This window comes from Pseudochaenichthys georgianus, chromosome 3 (genome assembly GCF_902827115.2).
Source record: "Pseudochaenichthys georgianus chromosome 3, fPseGeo1.2, whole genome shotgun sequence".
NCBI classification, from domain to species: Eukaryota; Metazoa; Chordata; class Actinopteri; order Perciformes; family Channichthyidae; genus Pseudochaenichthys; species Pseudochaenichthys georgianus.
Genome location: NC_047505.1, coordinates 48,704,709 through 48,726,519, shown reverse-complemented (window position 1 = coordinate 48,726,519; position 21,811 = coordinate 48,704,709). Strand labels below are relative to the sequence as shown.

General features: G+C 43.8%; 1 protein-coding gene across 1 annotated transcript in view; it reads right to left on the bottom strand.

The window, feature by feature from the left end:
- tox3 (TOX high mobility group box family member 3) overlaps positions 1-21,811 on the bottom strand; it is a 47,147-nt gene that overhangs the window by 4,359 nt on the left and 20,977 nt on the right. Inside the window, exons 2-4 of the mRNA XM_071202538.1 lie at positions 17,636-17,698; positions 8,812-9,063; positions 2,036-2,299 (exon numbers count right to left, since the gene is read on the bottom strand). Coding sequence (XP_071058639.1) covers positions 2,036-2,299; positions 8,812-9,063; positions 17,636-17,698 — 579 coding nt within the window. The remainder of the gene's footprint in view (positions 1-2,035; positions 2,300-8,811; positions 9,064-17,635; positions 17,699-21,811) is intronic.

Sequence of the window (21,811 nt, the reverse complement as noted above, 5' to 3'; positions counted from 1 at the left end):
CACATGTTGATGAAGAAGAGACATGAATAATAGGGGACACATGGTGATGTAGAAGAGACATGAAGAAGAGGGGACTCATGTTGATGTAGAAGAGACATGAAGAAGAGGGGACACATGGTGATGTAGGAGAGACATGAAGAAGAGGGGACACATGGTGATGTAGAAGAGACATGAAGAAGAGGGGACACATGGTGATGTAGAAGAGACATGGAGAAGAGGGGACACATGTTGATGTAGAAGAGACATGGAGAAGAGGGGACACATGTTGATGTAGAAGAGACGTGAAGAAGAGGGGACACATGTTGATGTAGAATAGACGTGAAGAAGAGGGGACACATGTTGATGTAGAGGAGACATGAAGAAGAGGGGACACATGTTGATGTAGAAGAGACATGAAGAAGAGGGGACACATGTTGATGTAGAAGAGACATGGAGAAGAGGGGACACATGTTGATGTAGAAGAGACATGGAGAAGAGGGGACACATGTTGATGTAGAAGAGACATGAAGAAGAGGGGACACATGTTGATGTAGAAGAGACGTGAAGAAGAGGGGACACATGTTGATGTAGAAGAGACGTGAAGAAGAGGGGACACATGTTGATGTAGAATAGACGTGAAGAAGAGGGGACACATGTTGATGTAGAGGAGACATGAAGAAGAGGGGACACATGTTGATGTAGAAGAGACATGAAGAAGAGGGGACACATGTTGATGTAGAAGAGACATGAAGACTAGGGGACACATGTTGATGTAGAAGAGACATGAAGAAGAGGGGACACATGTTGATGAAGAAGAGACATGACGAAGAGGGGACACATGTTGATGAAGAAGAGACATGAATAATAGGGGACACATGGTGATGTAGAAGAGACATGAAGAAGAGGGGACTCATGTTGATGTAGAAGAGACATGAAGAAGAGGGGACACATGTTGATGTAGGAGAGACATGAAGAAGAGGGGACACATGGTGATGTAGAAGAGACATGAAGAAGAGGGGACACATGGTGATGTAGAAGAGACATGGAGAAGAGGGGACACATGTTGATGTAGAAGAGACATGAAGAAGAGGGGACACATGTTGATGTAGAATAGACGTGAAGAAGAGGGGACACATGTTGATGTAGAGGAGACATGAAGAAGAGGGGACACATGTTGATGTAGAAGAGACATGAAGAAGAGGGGACACATGTTGATGTAGAAGAGACATGAAGAAGAGGGGACACATGTTGATGTAGAAGAGACATGAAGACTAGGGGACACATGTTGATGTAGAAGAGACATGAAGAAGAGGGGACACATGTTGATGAAGAAGAGACATGAAGAATAGGGGACACATGGTGATGTAGAAGAGACATGACGAAGAGGGGACACATGTTGATGAAGAAGAGACATGAATAATAGGGGACACATGGTGATGTAGAAGAGACATGAAGAAGAGGGGACTCATGTTGATGTAGAAGAGACATGAAGAAGAGGGGACACATGTTGATGTAGGAGAGACATGAAGAAGAGGGGACACATGGTGATGTAGGAGAGACATGAAGAAGAGGGGACACATGGTGATGTAGAAGAGACATGAAGAAGAGGGGACACATGGTGATGTAGAAGAGACATGAAGAAGAGGGGACACATGTTGATGTAGAAGAGACACGAAGAAGAGGGGACACATGTTGATGTAGAAGAGACGTGAAGAAGAGGGGACACATGTTGATGTAGAAGAGACAAGAAGAAGAGGGGACACATGTTGATGTAGAAGAGACAAGAAGAAGAGGGGACACATGTTGATGTAGAAGAGACAAGAAGAAGAGGGGACACATGTTGATGTAGAAGAGACATGAAGAAGAGGGGACACATGTTGATGTAGAAGAGACATGAAGAAGAGGGGACACATGTTGATGTAGAAGAGACATGAAGAAGAGGGGACACATGTTGATGTAGAAGAGACATGAAGAAGAAGAGACACATGTTGATGTAGAAGAGACGTGAACAAGTGGATTTTGCATAATAGGTGTCCTTTAAAGACATTTCACTCACCCTGTTGCCTTCCTCCTGGTCGTCCTCATTGATGGAGCTGGAGGGGGACGGGGTGGCGGATTTGCTGGTGGGGGGTGACGGGGCAGTGTGGGCGATGTTGGGTCCCGCCATGTTTAAGCTCAGCTGTGCGTTGAGCTGGGATTGGTTGATGGTGGTCAGCTGATTACGTGATAACATCCCGTTGGGGCTGTTCATGCTGATGATGGACTTCATCACCATGGCCGGGTTGGCCGAGTACTGGCGATGATGGCCTGGTCCAACATTCTGTAAAGGAAATAAAACAAAAGCAAAGGATTGTTAAGGAAATAATACCAAGTGCAATATCTGGAGGTGTGTAGCGCGTTGGTGTTCGGGTCAGGGAGTCACAGGTTCAAACCCCACTGCAGTCAGCATGTCGTTGTGTCCCTGAGACATGAGTATGGAAGTCACCTTGGATAAAAGCGACTAACAAGTAATAATATCTTATTCATTTCTCTGTTTGCATACTGCCTTTTGGCTTCATCGTCTTTCCTTTGTCCAGCTCAAAGACATCTCACCGTGACGCCCTACTGCCCAGTGCATGAAGCTATTGAAGCTGTATCTTTTTACCACAGAAGAAATGGGGTTGCCACGAGGCAGATGTCACCAGTCCTGGGTCCTAAATGTATCACAGGCCATGATAAATTATCTTGACACCCAAAGAGCCAACTTCATAAGCCAGTAATAGATGGCTACACAGCTCAGTCGACTCACTTTCAAAACTCTATTGTATGGAAATCTGTGACACAGCTTTTGACTGCCGGTCCCGGGAGGAGAACAGTGGACTGAGTTCTCCGGTGCTTGAGTACATAACTTCAAATGCCACGATAAACAGACCGCTCCAGCATGCATGCACCGACATGTCAGTTTAGTTTAAGGCGGCCGCACGCCTACATTACTTTAAGATTATAACTCTGAAAGTAGCAGCTTCTATATAATCAATTCCATAAATTATCTGGCTGAAGGTATGACGCTTAAGGGCTTCGGACAGTTTGCCTCCCTTCTGCCAACCGGGGTAGTAACAAATCTCTCTCACTTTTTTCACGGTGAAACATGTGGCTCCTGAAAGAGTGCTGGAGAAGGGGCATGCCACACGTTAGCATTGATTGTGGCGAGGATGAAATTACAAGGCTCCCCGGAGGGAAGACTGATCAGAAAGGCAGCGGAGTTGACATGGAACAGAGGAGGCAACGTGAACACGACAAAAACGGTGATTTGTTCTCCCTGGGCACATCCATCTGGTATTCAGCAGCACCGACCCAATCTCTCCCAACATCAACACATCACAAACCCACACACCTGGCTTTATTGAAAGAACCTTACGAATGCTCATCTTCAAAAACAATATTGCAACACCACTTCAGACGGAAACATATTGGATCTATTTCTTTCTCATATGTCTACTGCTTATCATACGTACAATCTATGAAGTGAGAGCGGGATTATATTGACATCTGAGAGGAAGACTGCGAAAGGTGAGGGTGGATGTTAGGGGGGGGGGGGAAATTTAACACATATTGTTGCAATGCTTCAAATATGGAAGCTTTCGCTGCAGTAAACAAGCCTGTGACCAAATGACTCTGATTTACATATCTGCAACCCGCCGTGTTCCAAGTGCTATTGTCATCTTCATTACTGAGAACACGATGGCTCGCAGTTCGCTCTCGGCTCGCTGCGGACTTCAAAGATGCACACACTGAGCTCATTAGTCGTGGCCATCTGTATAATAACGCGTTTGCCCAATCCCAAAGATGCCGTTTTGACTTGGAGCAATGGCCCGTTCTGCCATTCGTTTTTAGTGATTTTTAAGAAATGGCCTTTGGATGTTATGTGTTTTAAAAAGATGCACCGATGACCACAGTTACAGACGTAATCATATCACACTTAACAGCCTGCTAAATCTGCCTTTCCCACTTATTAAAGCAATAAGTGCTGAAGCCGCAATTGTGCTTTTTACTACAGTATGGCATTGTCAGTATTAGCGTCTGATTTGAAAACAAGGTGAAAGAAATCATCTTAAGTAAGGGTTGCCTTGATTGTGAATATGAATCTGGTGGCAGGATGTTTATTTGTGTCCCTCTTCCTTCTCATTTGCATTTTGATTGCAGTATTGTCGGCAGTCACAGCAGACATCGAACTAGATATTTTGATAGTCATCGTAAATCTGCAAATAAGTCCTTATCTTGGGTACACAGTGGCCAGATGTGCCCTCCTTAGTCAGGTGTGTGTGTGTGAGAGACTGTGTGTGTGACTGTGTGTGTGTGTTGGGGGGGAGTGTTCAATCTGTTTTTAAGGTCAAACACTAAAAAGCTGAAATGAAATCCCTTAATAAGAAAGGATTTGTTTAGATAAATGTAAGTTATTACGTAACACTTCCCATTAGGTTGCTTTTAATGTGAACAGCAATTATAAGCTGCTGGACAGCACTGCCATCAGAAGCTTGCAACAACAAATGAATGCCGTCACAACCACCATATTCAAATCTGCTTACTCACTGTAGTGCCCCCATTATATGTCCCATTTGTGTCCACTTGACTGTCTCCTCCATGATTTCCTGTTTGTGTTTTTTTATCATGTTCTGTTGCCTATTAGCTTTTACTTTATTTCGTTTTTTTTTTTTTTTTTTTTTTTAATAAATTGTACGGTGTCCTTGGGTGTCATGAAAGGCGCCTAAAATTAAAATGTATTATTATTATTAATATGCTGCAAATGTGTACATTATTGTTGGCCAGCCATCCACACTTTACATAGCAGCCAACCCTCCACACACAGCCATAAAAAGCGCTTGGGAAACTGTGGCAGATGAAAAGAAAAACCTATTGACAATGTGTGAAACCCTTTCCCCAATAAACACAGCAGCTGGACACAACATGCAACATTATGCATTCACCAAGCGATAAGCATCTCAACACCGATGTCGATGAAAGGCGGGCAGCAGTCTGTTCTTTAAGATATTGGAAATCAGAATTTGGGGAGAACGTATGAACAGTGGCACCATGTACTGAGCTGTAACAGGCTGAACATAATGTTAACAAGTTCAATTTCCATTCAATCAATGCCAGAGCTCTTGGAAATGTTCCATGGCAGGAGAGGGGTAAAATCATCTATATGGTAATTATAAGGATGAATCCCCCAGTAACTTTCGCCAGCATGAAAGGTCAGTCCTATTAAAGATAGTTTATCAGTGCTCTGCACATATTCCTTTACTCCCCTTCTAAACGGGGACATCATTTGATTTTTTTCCCTTCCTTTTTCAGCAACCTGCTGAAAGTCTGTGCTTAAGCCAAATGAGAAAAATGGAATTTTGAATGCTGGTAAGGCTATAATAGCATGAAGATAAATTGTTTTTCTTTCCCCTGCCCTGCCTGACTCAAACACACCGCTCTCTCTTTCTCTCTGTGCTGTGTGCACTCAGTTCATCCATCTCTCCGACCTCTCACCCCTTCTTTTAAAAACAAACCTCTATCCCTCCCGTACACTGTAAGGCCAATAGGTTTCCTCCCCATGGTTCGGTACAGCCACTGACCCATACCCCTTTTCACCATTTCTCCTGATGCATTATGGGTATTTCAAACGTGTCCAACATGACATCATTTCATTTTGAGAGCTGCCTGAGAAAAGTAAATTACAGAATCAATCATGCAGAAGGTCAAGCTGAGACTTCATTACAAGTATTGCATGCCTGCATGAATATCTTTCATTTCTGACTGACCCAATATGTCACAATGGCTGTCCGTCGAGGGAGAAGAGGAATAAGAAACGGAGCGAGAAAAAAAAAATCCACTCTCTTAAATTGATGGACAACTCATGTCAGTGCTTCTTGGCTTGGAAGGGAGATAAGAGGGAAGTGTGGAAAAACATGCTTTCTGCAACACTGCTCACATTTCCCATTTGATTCAGGGTATAGTGCTTTTTGACCAGTCAAAGCCCAGGCTATTATTCTCCCTGCAATCTACACAATATCAAATCATGTGAACAACAAATCTCTTTTCCCGCCTCACTTTCATCTAGCATGTTGCACTCGGTCCAACTCGCTATTTTCTGTCAGACATTAGCATATATTTGCAGCTGTAGAGCTAATGGCATGTGGAACAGCTGGTTGGTAATGAAACATATATAATGCATCACCTAAGTGTTAAATGTAATAAGACAGCACGGGTCATCTCTACTTAATATTGATTTGAACATCTAACAGAACTAGTTGACTTCTGTAGGTTTTGAAATCCAATCGTTCAGGACATTTCAGTGCGTGTGTCAAGAAAATCTGAAAGTGTGGCGAAGGCACCAGGTGTTTTTTGAAATAGAACCCAACCAGAGACCCTCGCTGTGCAGCGGGGAGACAATCGAGAAGAGATTGTGAATAAAGCAATACTGGCAGCTCTGACTCCAGCACTATTTGGCACTATTGAGATCCAATCACAAATCAGCAGGACACATGCTGGGAGACAAACACGAGAGTTAGACGCTTGTTAGGGGATCAGATTAAATAAATAATGACTTCAGATTTGCGGCTCGCCGGCCACATTGCAGCTGAGCAAATGTATTTCTCTTTGTAGAAGCCCGGCATCTGTGTCCAATTTGCGAAGCATACGCCGAATATTATGGGGAGAGGAATTAGCAGAACGCTTGGCAATGCACTGACATGGAAGAAGCCTTTGAAAACAGCCCAGGTATATTCACTGCTTGTTTCTCATTAAGTTCTGATAAGAGACAGGCTTCCACACACACTAACTATTCTCCACCAGTACGCATGTATACAGAAAAGAAAATGTGTTTGGGAAATATGAGCTTGATGAAAAATGTAATTGCAATAGTGCACGGTTTATTTGTTTGCCCCTGCAGCCATAACACATAACACGGAATGTAATCATGTATATAAGGTTCCTTTATCAGCGTGCTGACAACATGACAAAACACCCCTCTTAGGGCCTCAGTACATCATTGTCTCTGTACGTAGAATGCACTGCGAACTGCGCCGTTACTCATCTCATTTAAAAGTTGCGTTTCTCTTCTTCAATGAATAGAATTTCTGAAGGCATTGTCACAAGACTGTTGGGGATCAATCCCATTTACAGGAGGAATGAAGGGCCGCCACAAGCCTTCCCGCGGTACAATGTGCGATGACTGATAACGCGTGAGTAGTGTGCCGTCGACAAAGCCACGAGGCAAGGGGCAGAAACCCACATTCTCCTCTCAGCTTTTAATCGAGGCTCCGCACAATCAGAGACATGAGCCACGCAAACGGTGTTAAAGAGGAATACTGTTTCAGAATCAAATCTAATCCTCCAGCAAGTCGTGAGAACAGTCAGGAATGTAATGGTGTCAAGGTTTCGTTTCTTCCAGATGTAGAAAGCTTAACTGACCATGAAATGAAAATTCTTTAAGCAAAAGCCTTCTGGGGCTCGCTTACTGTATGCGGCGGAGATATTTTTAAAAGCCGCAATTATTTTCCATGCCAGAAGCAGGAAAAAGCTGTGAAAAACGATAGCCCCCTTCCCATATGGAATGTAAATAAATATCTGTAATATGCGATTCAACAAAGTGTCGGAGAGAATTCACACAGCTATAACGATCATGACACCTTTTCTCAAAGCAGTGTTTGTGGTTCACAAAGCAGACGCAGCATCAACAACGCCGTGTCTCAGCTCATGCCTTTGTCCTTTCCTTTCTGTGCTCCTAAATGAATCTTCCGCTTCTCTAATAGGTCTGCAAGGCGACTCGTCAGCCAGTGACATTTCCATTTTTCCTCCTCAATGCTTTCTAGGAATGTGGCATTTGGAAATGCTTCTTGGAGCACAAGACAACAATCTCACAATCAAAAGCACACATAGCGGCATCAACGTAAGCAGTGATTATTTGGTCTGCTGTTCCATGTCTGACCGTGCGTATCAGAGGGAAGGAGGATTACGTTAAAGTAGGTTCGTGAAGCGAGTTCTTTGAGGGTAATTCTCTACCACGTAAAGACAACGCTGATCCTCAACTCCGAACACATCGTGTCTTTTCTGAACGCCTCGTGTGACATTCTGGATGCAACATGAATAAAATATGACGTGTGAACGTGTGGCACTTTTGGGTCCCCGGTATACTTTAACACCTGTGATCTGCTCACATCTGCTCACCTTGCAGAGGGGGATCAGTGAAAAAAAAACGTGTGTTTTTTTTTTTAACAAAACCTCACAGTAAGTCACATGACATCATGACATGTACTCAATGCGACCTTATACCTCCTGTGTGGTAAACAGGGCCAGATGCTGTGCCAGATGTGCTGTCAACAGGAGGGGCACACAAACTGTCAAGGTGACATTACGGATCAGAAAAAGGCCTCATTAAAGGACTGCATGCTTCTGATTTCAGTGCTGTCCAGTAGCTTCTATTTAAGTCATATCTTTAGTGTGAATACACACATCTGGAGCTCCAGGAAGGACACACACTGGAGCAGGAATTGTGTGTTGACGGATGAGGATTTCTCGAGACGCAGACAATACACAGACTTCTTGATAGCCTTACCTATTTTCCCTCGCTTACCAGTCAGTCTGAGCTGTGTCATACCTATTTGTATGCTTTCACTGTCTGTCCATAGCCTTTATGTGCCTTGTATTTATTCTTATGTGTGCTTTTTTTATCTATTCGTGTAATATTATATTTTATTATAATGTTATGTTCATTGTGAAGCACTTTGGCAAACCCTCTGTTTTTAAACTGTGCTATATAAATAAAGTGGATTGGATTGGACTTTATAGTACACATAGCACACTCACCACAGGTTGGCCGTTGTTGACAGACAGCGCCTCCTGGTCCATCATGTTGCGTGAGATGGTGATGCAGGGCAGATCCATACTCTGAGGGGGGAACTGAGGGATTAACAGACCCCGGTGATTAACTGGGGGCTCCGGCATCGCTGGGTAAGGTGAGTCCACGTCCGAAAGACCCATCCCAGACTCGATCTCCGGTGGAGGTGTGATGGGAGGAATCTCAAACTCCTCGTCTCCCAAGCTGGGCGTATGGAAGGTCTGGAAGAAAGAGGAACATCATTACACAAAGCAACCACAGACAAAGCCTTATCTAACAGGCCACACGTTGTTTCAGAGAGAGAGAAGGAGAGTGGTGATACACTTGTCTGGAAGTACACTAAGATGTTACATTTCCTAAATCTATTAAAGTCCACTTTGAGGAAAAAGGCCAGCGCGGAGGAAGACGTCAAAAGCTAAAATATCAAGCAGCAATCACGAGAGAGAGAGGATACACGATAAAAGCTCTTAATCTTAAGGGCGGAAGATGTTGGGTTGAAGTGCAGCGAATACACACGTCACAGAGAGATGGGTTTAAAGAACATGTTCACAGATTATTAGCAAGAAGTGTTTCTTTGTGTTCCCCTCGCCTGCACCCAGAAATCTGCTCATCAAACAGCCTAATCCTTCTGCCTTTCGAATTAAAGCTTTTGGTCACACGTAATTTGCTTAGCGCCTTCTTGGAGATGGGACTGTTCACCTACTTGGGTCTTGTTTTCATCTGTGCTTTGCATTAAGCTACTCTCTGCAAAGCCAAGATATTCATATGCTCACAATGACCACGTACTGACCACCTAACAGCACGCTACCTGCCAGCTGGGGTACTCGCAAACATGGGTAGATTGGTGTGTTGGCGTCATGGCGATTGCAACAATATTTTTAAAGTTCTACCTCCGGTGACTTTTTCAAATATAACAAAACGTGGGAGTTAATAGGCGTTTATACCAATTGGAACAGGTACCGACGGTTCTTGCTCGGTCCATTTGACAGTTTGACACGGGACAGTCGGTCCTGGAAATGATAATGCACCACTTTCTGAAGATAAACACGCTTCTTTGAAACTCTGCGTTGGCTTGCTCTTACCAGAATGTGACATGACAGCGATAAGGCACGTGAAAGTGTCGTCGCATGGCTTTCCCTATTGGAATAACACTTCTACTCCAACAAAGTTATAATAACCTTAAACCTATAAACCTCTTAAGAGTTGCATGGCCTGCGAGCAGCGCTCACTCTGGTTAGCAACAAAGCTAACCACGCGTGTCTTACCCGTCTTCCTTGGCTTTGTCTCTCTGTCTCCGGTGGAGGATAGAATATCAAGTGAGAGAATCTGCCAACACAGGCCTTGATTAGGGAGTATTAATGTTCCTCGTGCTTGCTTTAGCACACAGACACTTGAAACTAATTCATTGCCTACTCAGGGCAGCTGTCTTGACAAGCACTGATGAATTCCAGTGGCAGAGGAAGTATAGAGTTTTCATTCCTTCCCTTTCTTTCCCTCTTCCTGCTTCCTACCGATGTTTCACTTTTCAGTGCTTGTTTCACGGCTCGAGAATCAGTTCTCCTTCCAAAAGGAGCTACGGGTATATTCCTCACAGCCCTAGCCTCTGGCTTGCAGAGTGCATTATAAATCACAAGCACCTTCAGTAGCAACCATTTACTCTGCTGTCAGATGCCTCGGTCCACTCAAACACCTCCAGAACTTAGTTCCTAATAATGTCTGTTCAGCAAGGCGTGAATCATAGAGTGTTTATGGAAATAAACAACAAAACTGAGTCATGGGCAAAAAGTTCCAGTAGCACATGGGAAGGATCAGAGATCATCCATCATCACTGTCTTCATTCATCATGTTCAACATCCCCTGTGGAGGAGGGTCGACCTCAGAGCCCACACGTCTCCAGCCCAAGTCTCATCCGTGTCAGATCACGCAGCTATCCCAAAACACTGGCACACTATTATAATCTCTCCGGCAGCAAAGGAGTAGTGTCGCCCCGTCCGGAGCGGTCAACACTGCGCGGGCTGCGTGTCCCCAGAAGCCCTCGCAGGAATGCTTTTGAGAAAAGAAACATATCACTTACGTTGTGTGTCTCTTGCTCTAATATGGACACTATGTGCTGGTGTGAGTCGGTGCGTTGTGGTGTTGCACATTTGAAACAGGGCAGAACTATTAGCGCCCCGGCTCCTCGGCTGCCGCAGTGTGGCCTGATTTACGGAGCCAACCTAGAGATGTGAGATGTCAAAAGAGAAGGTTGGCTTAGGTGAGCTCCGCTTGTGTAGGAGCGCCGCAAAGCATGACTGTGACCTTTAAGGAAAACACAGACATGCACTTGAAGGAGAGGAATGCTGGTGTTTAATGTCTGCTAAACAGAATGAGAGCGGAGGATACAGTGGGGGAGGAAACAGCAGATCAGTATCAAAGACGTTGCTGGTGTGCATCGCCTCGCTTTGTTAACGATGATGCAAATTAACATCTGCACCAGGGGCACTGGTAATGGAGACATGGCGTTTGTGTCTCGTTCGGGGGAGCGTGGAAGATGTCTGCGGAGAAAAGAGCCTCTCGCCGGGGAACAGAGGAGCCAGTTTCACTTGAACCCAAAGAGTGTTACAGTGTCTTGTGTCGTTCCACATAAAGCCAGTCTAATTCTGCACCAGGAGCAGCTTAGGGGGCTCTGATCGGAGATTACGAGATGCACCATCCACTGTCTGCGCATCACCAGCCTGATTGTCCATTTAGATGGTTCTGGAAGGCTCAGAAGAGCAAAGTGCCAAGGCAGACGCTGGCTTGGGATGTGCAGGCATGTACATGTTAAAGAGCGGGCAAGGGACAGCAGCACAGCCCAGTGTGTGTGTGTGTGTGTGTGTGTGTGTGTGTGTGTTCCTATTGGCAGCCACAGGGTCCAGTAATGTGAGGGCAGAGCAGGGCTTGTAACAGAGAGGCCTGCTGGTCCCAGAATGGGCATCCTGAGCAGGTGTGCGGGAACTCTCCTGTCCTCAGTGGGAAACATGGGCCAACACTGTACTGCGAACCATTTCCAGCAGTCCGAATGTTCAGCATTAAAAAAAGAGTTGGGTTTGTGAAGTATGACGAGATAAACCTTTTAAACTTGATGATTTATGCTTATCACGATTGCTTGATCAACAGAAGAACAGGACAGCACAGTAAACGTCAGCAGATATTGGACTTAATCCGAATGTAATAGTCTTACGCCACACTAACCTGCTCACACTGACCGTGACGATAACATGCTGATGTGTAGCCGGTATCATTTCCACATTTGATCATTTGCACTCAACACAACGTACAGCTTAGTCTGATGGGAATGTCATTAGTGTCCAAAGTGTTGGACATCCACAATGTGAACTTAATGTTGGTGCTGGATGAAGAGTCAGGAATCGTCATTACAAATCATCCTGAGCTGGGTATATGTAACCGGTGTCGTTAAGCGTTGTGTTTTGCGTTTTTCATGGATGGAACCCGAGCCAGCATACAGTTTGGACGATCTCCGTTTAATCACTGACAACAGATATAACAAATCACTCTTATATTCAGTTTCCCTCACAATCCCTCACGTGGAGCATTTACAGAAAGGGGCGATGAGACGTGAGGGACACAATATGAAGGGGAAGTCACCGTACACCCTCTGAGCACAGCGACCACACTTCTCAGGTATTGAACATTCAATACATGAAGAACACAGAATTTGTGTGATTCTACTAAATGATACCGAAATACAAATAAACTCCACTGCATATTTACAACTGTTACATATACATGTCTGTAGATTACATACAAACAATTGAAAGGACATTTCACTTAAAATAAACAAATGTGAAACTCAAGGTAACAATATGTGTCAGGAGATTCAAATGTATTATACACCGTGTGGGAACCGCGAAGTCTTTTTTTAAGAGATAGATGAAAACCTGTGTGATATTATCCGAGAGGCACTGAATGAAAAGTTAGGGATTCACTATTCATTCTCGAGGCCAGGGGTGTCAAACTCAAGGCCCGGGGGCCAAATCCGGCCCGCTTCTTCATTTGATGTGGCCCCGCAAGAGCTTGCAAAGAATATAATACGTTTATTATACGGTTACACGCCACTTTACAGAAGCAGGTTGCCCATAAACTACATGTCCCACAATGCATCTCGTTTTGTGACATGCGCACTGAAGAGACTTCTGCTTTCAGACGTAGTTAATGACTAAGTTATTATCCTATCCGATACTAATCCAATTCAGAGGCAATAATGTAATATAATAGGCTACATTATTTTATATATTTATATAGTTACAACCGGCCCTTTGAGTGCAACCTTTATGCGAATGTGGCCCGCGATGACATTGAGTTTGACACCCCTGCTCTAGGCAAACCATTAATAACCAAGCAGGGACACCTCATCCGGGCATTACATGAACTGTCAGGTGATCAGCCATGTAGGTAAACTTCATTCTCTTAGGAACAATAATGTTTATGCAAAAATATCCATCAAAAGTTTAGATTATTCTGCAGACCTACAGAAACATTGCATCCCTTGAGCCATCCCACTAGCAAGGTATCTTAAGTGCAAAGTGTCAACAAGCCAGAATACTGTATGCTTCTTTCAGCTTGATCAATGATAACTCTATTTAACAAAGGAATCACTGAAACTATGTTTACGGGGAGGTAAAGATGTGTGTCAGTGCATTTCCCCCTCCGATATGCAATCCTTGTGCTGCCATGGTGCTCTTAGAATATCAGGACAAAGAGCAAGAGAAAGCTTTGCAGGCAATATTCCCAGCCCTTCAATAAACGTAGTAATGCAATTAACAGATGCAATAACCAAGACTTGTTAAAGGCAGCAGCATGCAATTACCGCATATAATAGGCCTCAGAATCAATAGAGGCAGGAGTGAGGATCCAGTTTCAAATATCTAGACAGGCAAAGTGCAGCTACTCAAATGACAACATCAACCATGGCACCCCTAATCAACATTATTTCAAATTTGGATCATTTGTAGTCCATTTCTACATATTTATAGTTCATTACACAGCTCTAATTTGATTGGGAGAGTAAAGTGATACATCTGAGTGCAACACAATCTCAGTGTACAGTATCTTTCTCCCTGAGGAAAGCAGTCAAGCTTTCCCTGCTAGGATGTGTGCTTTACCGGGCAAGGTCATCTTATCTCATCCTCTAAGTGCATGAGGTAAATGATACACCAGCCATCTAAACAGAAAATACTGGGCTGTCGTTCGGCTGTCGGAGCATTCTGCCGCGAGCTCAAAACATATTGTATATTAAAAGATACAGTGTGTATTGTGGCGACAAACAGTGACTTGAGCTTTTACGATATTGCTTAAAGGTCCCGTGTCATGGCCATTTCCACTGATCATAATTCTTCCATTGTTGAGGTCTACTAGAATAGATTTATACTGTGCAATTTTCCAAACTCACATACAGCATCTCTGTAAAGTATGTGTATTCACTCTCTCCACTAAACGGCTCGTTGCAGCTCTTGCCCCCCCCCCTCTCCCTGTGAGCCCAGTGTGCTCCGATTGGTCGGGACCCGTCGGGACGTTGTGAATCACGCTGAGCTCCGTGGAGGTGTGATTTCCTTGTTTAGCGAAACACAGCCAAACTCACCCTGAGCACACACAAAGTCACAGCCGAAGTAAAAACAATAAGTGTGGCTTGATATTGAGAAAGAAAAAGGTTGATAAACGCTGTGAGAATGGGTCTGCAGAGAGGATTTCCCATCCCAACTGTCTGTTATCAGCCTGCAGCCAGGGAGGAGAGATCAGCAGAGCTGCCTGCAGCACTGAGTGTGTGAGGAAGTCCGTGGATTGGTCAATTTGGACCAATCAGCGGGGGCTTAACGTAACGGCTCCGCGGACGTAACGTAACGGCTCCACGGATTGGTCCATTTCGTTCCGGAGACGACATGACATCATGAAGTACCCGGAAGAATCAAATGGACAGTGACGTATCTCCAACGAGGCGTTTTGGGTAGTTCTTCTCTGTGTTAGAGTTGTACTCGCTACAGGGTCTACTTTGAGGGTTTTGACTCTGCAGACCGTTTACATGCATAAAAACCTTCATAACACACAAGGGGACGGGTGATAACCGGAAAAGCATGACATGTTACCGTTAAAGCACAACAATAACATCGTGTCCAACCGTCTACTTTAAGCTATGAGTCAACAGCAACAATAGTATCACCAAAGACAAACTGCTTTATAGAGTAAGTATAACGGACATTTGTGGAATTATTCATCTTGTAAATAAAACTATTTAACGCTTCCTTACTTGGCCACATATGACAAGCTAGGCTAGCTCATGGTGGCTTTTTCTGCTAAAGTTGGCAAACTATAGATAGGTATTGCTTATATATTTCTTTTAGGGTTAATTCGCCAACTTTACATCTCAAATTATGTCACTTTTTCTGTTGACCATGAACCATTATCTTAGAAAGGTCCTGCGTGGCGGAGACAGCTGTTAGATAAAGTTGCATGTTCTCAGTTAATGGGTTGAACAACTCGAGCCTCACATTGCAAATGTTAAACAACAGGTGGTTGGAAAGAACAGGCCTGAAACGCTGGCAATTGATGTTGTTCAAGCTTCAGTTAAGTTTCATCAGATTGAAGCTGAGCTCAAACGCTCACTAACAAACTTCTTAGGAACATAATTGAAGTTACAAAGCTGCTGAAAATCGGAAACCCTTTCGCAGTCGGCTAAGCAATGGGATCCTAAGGGACATCTTGCAGTTTGAAAAAGAAAAACATATTGCGATGTAGGTCTACGTGTGATTATTATATACGAATGCTAGCTAGCACCATCGCCTTGGTAACAGTTACAACTAAAAGATATGTATTCGTGCCAATCATTAAATGCAAGCTAATTGTACCCGACCTAATTTGAGAATGAGGTGTAGCTATATGCACAAAGTAGAAGGGAGTCCTCCTTAAATACAAAGAGGGTGCATCTTTTTATAAAAATCTATTTTGGTTTGATTTAAAACAATGGTGACATAATTTTAGACTGCTGTCAAAGTTAGCTATTCATCATGGAGCCCTCAGAATGGACTCTAAGCCAACGGCAGACACATGAAGAAGATTAAAATAGCATTACAGTGGAGATATTGTAAAACCTCAAAGTGGAAGTCGCATTAATCTTACTTTAGCTCAGGTTGCTGCAACAAACAATACTTAGGGTACTCCAAGAGGAGACAACCCTATGCTCTATTCTCTCTCTCTCTCTCTTAAGCACAATACCACCTGTGCCCTAACACTGGAAACAGTTGTTCCTTTTGATGAAATGCAAATGAGCTTTTTATCAAGGAGCACCCCCCCCCCACCCACCCTGCCCCATCCACAGCCCATCCCCCCCGCTCCCCGACTGCCACAGCTGGGGGCTGAACGCTCTCCAAGCAGCTTGTGTCGGCGTGGCCTCAGCAGCCAGTGGATACAGAGGATGCGCCCACTCAGCGTAAGTCTGGGGGGAGACATTAAACTTCTTCCATAACACTCTGTGGCTTTGTGAGGCGGCCACTTCACGGTCAATCACCAAACACACTACGAGCTACGATGCCACCGTCGCATCCAAACTTTGCAAATGAACACAATAGTGACATCCATCTCATTGGAGTTGTTGCTTTGCTGTGGGTTTCGAAAGCCAGATCCATCTCGCCTGCAAAACTGAATGAAATTGGCCCGTTTGAACCACAGAGGATGATGGGTATTTTTGGTGCACTTGTCTCTAATGATAGGGCAGCAGAGTGGGTGGAAGGGGAATAGAGCGGGTACATTTAGCACACTGTTAGGACTACTATGGCTCAGAGAGGCGGTTATATACCTCCAGAGAAACAACTATTCCCTTTCGTTCAGAACAACAGTACAGTACGCAGAGTTGTTCCAGCTGATTGCTGGAGACATGTCACTTTATGTAAGTGCCGGCAGATAGAGAGTGAGGGAAGTATACAATCTCTTCTTTAATACGTCTTTGAAAAGAGGAAAGAAACGGGTGTTTATAACCTCAGCTTTCAGGGATATCACTTCATCTGTGCATTCGAGACAGTCGGATCACATCAGCGTCAGTGTTCAGAAGTTAAAATGAGGCGATATCGGGTGAGCCAAGCACCTCTTTCTGCAAGTCTCTCTCGGCTCTCCGGCAGCAGGTACGTGAGCAGGTAGCATTGCAAGCAATACAATGTTGTTTTGCGAATGACAAACATGTTAAAAACTCAAATTGGAATTTCTCATTAAGGGTGATTTAGGGGGGAAATTACAGTATGAAATATAAGGCTTGTGCTTTAGATATTACTTTTACCAACTTTCCCCATTTGCATCTCGTTATAAAACCACAGAGAGATATACAAAAAGTGGAAGTTTAATTTGAATAAATAAAGAGCTTTTTTTTTTGCCGCTGCCTCTTATTAAATCAAATAACTATTCATAGCTTTTACTGCACTGTAACTTTTATTCTAGTATTTTATACCTGCCTATTTCGTCTGATTCTCTTGACTTTTAATGACTGTTTTTAAATGTATTTAAATTACATTTTATAATGTGTTTTCTTTTGCAATATGACTGATTGCTATTCAGTTTTTTGTAAAGCACATTGAAATGTTGAAATGTGCTTACTACACTTGCCTTATCTTTCCTTACATGACACCTATGAAACATATATTCAGATATAAGCAAGTAAAATAACATTCACTCCACTGTACTTGTATTGATAAGTATTGGAGTTAAGTTTGTCAGTTGAACTTCAAATGATCAGAAACTAGTTGTAATGTGTACAAATGAAAGTATACTCACATCACCAGCGAGCAGGGCGCCGTTGGCCTCGGCCATGTTCATATAGTTGTTGTTATTCTGGAACTGCAAATGAAAACAACAAAACAATCAGCTTATTAGTGTCCAGATACATTTCAGTGCAACACGAGCTCTCCTCTTTCACAACGGACACCTGTCACTCAAACAGATTGCCACACTTGGCTGTGAATGTTTACACACTGGGTTAACCCCTTTCTCTACGTGCACGGGCGCATTTCGCCACTCTGCCATTATTGCAACATGGCGAGAGGCTTGTGAGAGGCCCAGGCCAATTCAACCAGGGTAATGAGAATCTGGTCTGGCTATTCAGCTCATATGGGATGGCAATTAAGGATATGTTTGCATCACAAAGCCCAGTATCAAGATGCTGTGGCAGGTTATTAACTTCAAATAAACTATGGGAGTGGAGAGATTCTGAGGGGAAATAAGGAGGTGGGGAGTGGACTTGGTTTTCCAATTTATCTTACCCATGTTAATTTGACATTAACTCATGAATAATCTGATCTGAACATAAATTAAGTTTGTCTTTCTTATCTTTATCTATCCTAGTGCAATGCAACACATACACATGTATTCTAGTCAAGCATCTATGTGGTAATATCTGAGTTTATATCACAGTATTCAGTGGCGATAGTGTCACACGTCTAATATTAGTAAGTGAGACAGTTGATAAGCTATTAAACCCTGCACTGGTAAGAAATAACATGTTTTCACAATACACCCCGCCCTCTCAACCCACACGTAGCCTGCTGGCAAAATGGCAGCTACTTCCTTTCTTTGGAAACACAACCATGCTGACAGGTAGGAACAATGGGACAGAGAATGAAGAATTATGTGCTAGCAGCTGGGCCCGGGAGCACAATGCACCTCTCTGTGAGTGAGGAGTGCAAAACCCCAGCCTACACGGCACGGAGGAGAAAGCGCCACAGTGCGTTCGCGTCTTCATGAGGTACCACTAAGAACACATTTTTGAACAGTCGGCAGTAATCTCTTCTGTGTGTTTATTACAAAGTCACTCTCTTAAAACATTACGAGAGACCAGGAACTCCAATAGAAGGAGAGAGAAAATGGCTTCTTATCCGAGCAGAAGCCAAACAATGGTGGAAACAAATTAAGATCAGAGGGAAATGAGAAGTGCATTAATATATTTCCTATCCCTTTGTGTTTTCTCCCCATTCTCCTTTTCTTCTGAGTGAGAATGTAATTACAGAAAGAACTGCTGCTAATCAACTGCGAATGGTATCCATTAATTAGTCTATGCCCTGGAGAGAGAGTGGGGAATCAGCAGCACTGTTAACAGTGTTACGCACCAATGAGAAGCGGAGCCACGAGCAGGTGGTTGCAGCTCTATAGGCCTCTGGTGCCATCTCACCTGGAGCCGCCCTGATACACTACGTCTGACTGGAGCAGCAAGGTGCATGTTTGCTTAAAAGCCACACACATGCATAAGACAAACAGCCTTCTGGTGAGAAATATGTGTCAATAGCTAGCACTCCTTCACCCCCCAGCCGTGTGTAACTTTGAGACGTGACATGGCCAGGTTACGGCACCCACTCGGCTGGTAATTAACCTTACGCTGGGCTTATCTTGGAAGTGTTACTCTTCTGCTTTTAGATAACAAATTGAAGTCTCAGAGATATCCGTCTCCATTCAAGCACAAGGAACATTGTTCTGGTCGTGAGGGGAGATAGGGCTTCTTGCAATGCGGTCTCTGTCTTCTTCTGCTGGATGGGAATACGGTTTTAAGAGTGAGTGCTTATTGTAAACAGTTCTCTTAGAAGTCAGGAAAACCCCAGAAGAATTAAAAGGTCATCTTTATCATACTTTAATATAAATGCTTGTTTACCGTCCTGTCTCTTGTGTGAAAGAAAACTAGCTGTAAGATTCTTGATTATACTTTTTTGTCATTTCCAACGGCAGTGTCGCACAACAATGTTTCATGTGGATGACACATTCAAGAGCATGTAAGTGATGTTTCATTAAAACAATCACCTCTGTGGGGCATTGTTGAAAAAAAGACATACTGTGAGAACAGACATTGAGTGAAACACATTAGCTCCATTAGAGAAAACACAATCACGTTAAGTCCAAGTGCTAATTAGTGCAGTGAAACTCCCTGGGCTCTGCCTCTGTGAGTCTGGGTTTATTGTGTGTCCAGGGCCCTTTAAGAGCAGCTCCGTATCTCCACCGAGAACTGTGACTAACATCCCAAGAAATGTCCCCAGCCAGCAGTATCAATCTTCACCATTAAAAGCTGCACCATGTACCAGAGCCGAAGCCCCGGCGGACAACCAGAGCAGGGAGAGGAGATTATTATTGTTATTCCCAATTCATCTTTCGTGGGGGGGGGGGGGGCGTTAGCCACTCGTGTTCGCAGCAGTGACGATTGAGTCAAGTGCCAGATGAAATTAAGTGTGATTGGAGGGACCACGCAGCTGAAATGGGTCAGCGCAGACAATGAAGGCTCTGTAATTAAAATGATGTGACGTGCTAGACAAGAGCTGCCATGTGAGACGGAGAACAACCGTGTGTGTGCCAAGAAAGTATATATGTTGAATCAGAGATGTAACATATAAAGAAAAAGTAAGGAGTGGAATTACTTGGTTTTGTGTGAAATAAACGCATCTTTGGATATCCGGTAAAGCTCTATAGCAATAACCCAGGCAGTGATCTTACAAGCTTTCAAGAAACTACTGGAGCACTTCTTTCCTCACATTTCCAAAAAGCAGTCGTGTGCTACAATAAGAGACCCAAAGGCAAGCCATAGAAATGGTGCTTTAACGTAACTACGGGGCAGAAGGCTTTTATTAACAGTGAATTCACAGTTAAAGGTGTAATACGAGTTAGACTAAGAGTCAGACATGGCAGAGCAAACACTGGGCAGCCAGTGTTTTTATTTCTCCTTTTGCACCTCCAGCACATTTCTCCAATAACTGCTTAAAAGGAGAGAATTAAGAGCTTACACGAGCCCTGATCCTAACATGAAAAGACTCCACTGTCTGCATGATCGCAGGCAGACAGAAAACTAGGCAACCTCGCAGTGAATGGGATGAATTTCTACATTTTCTGTAAAGACACACCACTGCTTTTTTATTCTATGTCAAGAAAATACTTCAAGGATACGATTTGAATCCTTGTGAAAGCTTCAGATTTGTATTATCTGACAGAACTGTCCCAATCAAAATCCAAGCAACAAACATCATACATACTGCTTGTTTTTTTATGTTTCTGACTGAAGCCAGTGTCATGTTGATGCTCGACCCCCCCCCCCCCACATTTTAAATCCCAGGGCAGGAATATTTGTACGAGAGAAAGTCCGGTGGGAAATAAGGTGTTTTACAGCTATTATAGCAAACAAAATTATTTCAACCTCAGGGTGAACACAATATTGCACCAACACGACCCCCAATATGATGGAGTAACCACACAGATCCTATCAGTAAACATGAACAACCAGGATCCACAGAACACACGCCTGAAGAGCCTCTGATAGCACAGCTGCCAGCTCTGCATGCATACACATGGAAAATAAACACACCTTCTTATTTGAATAGTGACTACTGCTTTGTCAATGGTGATTAAATGATAAAGAAATACTGGAAAAGACGCAAGAGAACGGCTTTTTGCAAACGGACATTATTTAAACCTAATTTCCTTGGGTTTTGACGTGTAATCAAAAAGTCACCGTCGCCGTGCTGTCTGTCAGCAGGTAACCAATTCTTCCTCAGCACCGAAAACCGCCAAACTAATTCAATCAAGAGCCCGGGCTTTTCCCGAAACATATCAACTGCTGACACGCGCTTTTACAGTTCAGCTTGAGCTCAGTAATCACAGACTCGCATGTGTTCTCTGGAATATGACACTCGCGCTAATATGTTCTCCAGTGGTCTCCATAAAGCGCAGCCAAAGCACCGCAGTTCAAACTCGACGTCCGATCCCGAGAAACACGCGGTAATTCGCTGTGTGTTGTTTTATGCAATGTCCTAAAAGCATAGCCTACCACCAGGGCTCGTGTTCAGTGAAGACTCAAAAGGAGTAGCACTGTTTCGTCTCCTGCAAAGGCTCTGTTGTATCCTCTGTAGAAATAATCGTCTTATTCTCTGAGGTCCTCTTCACCAAACAGGCTCATTTACAACCCAATTCAGCATAAACACTGCA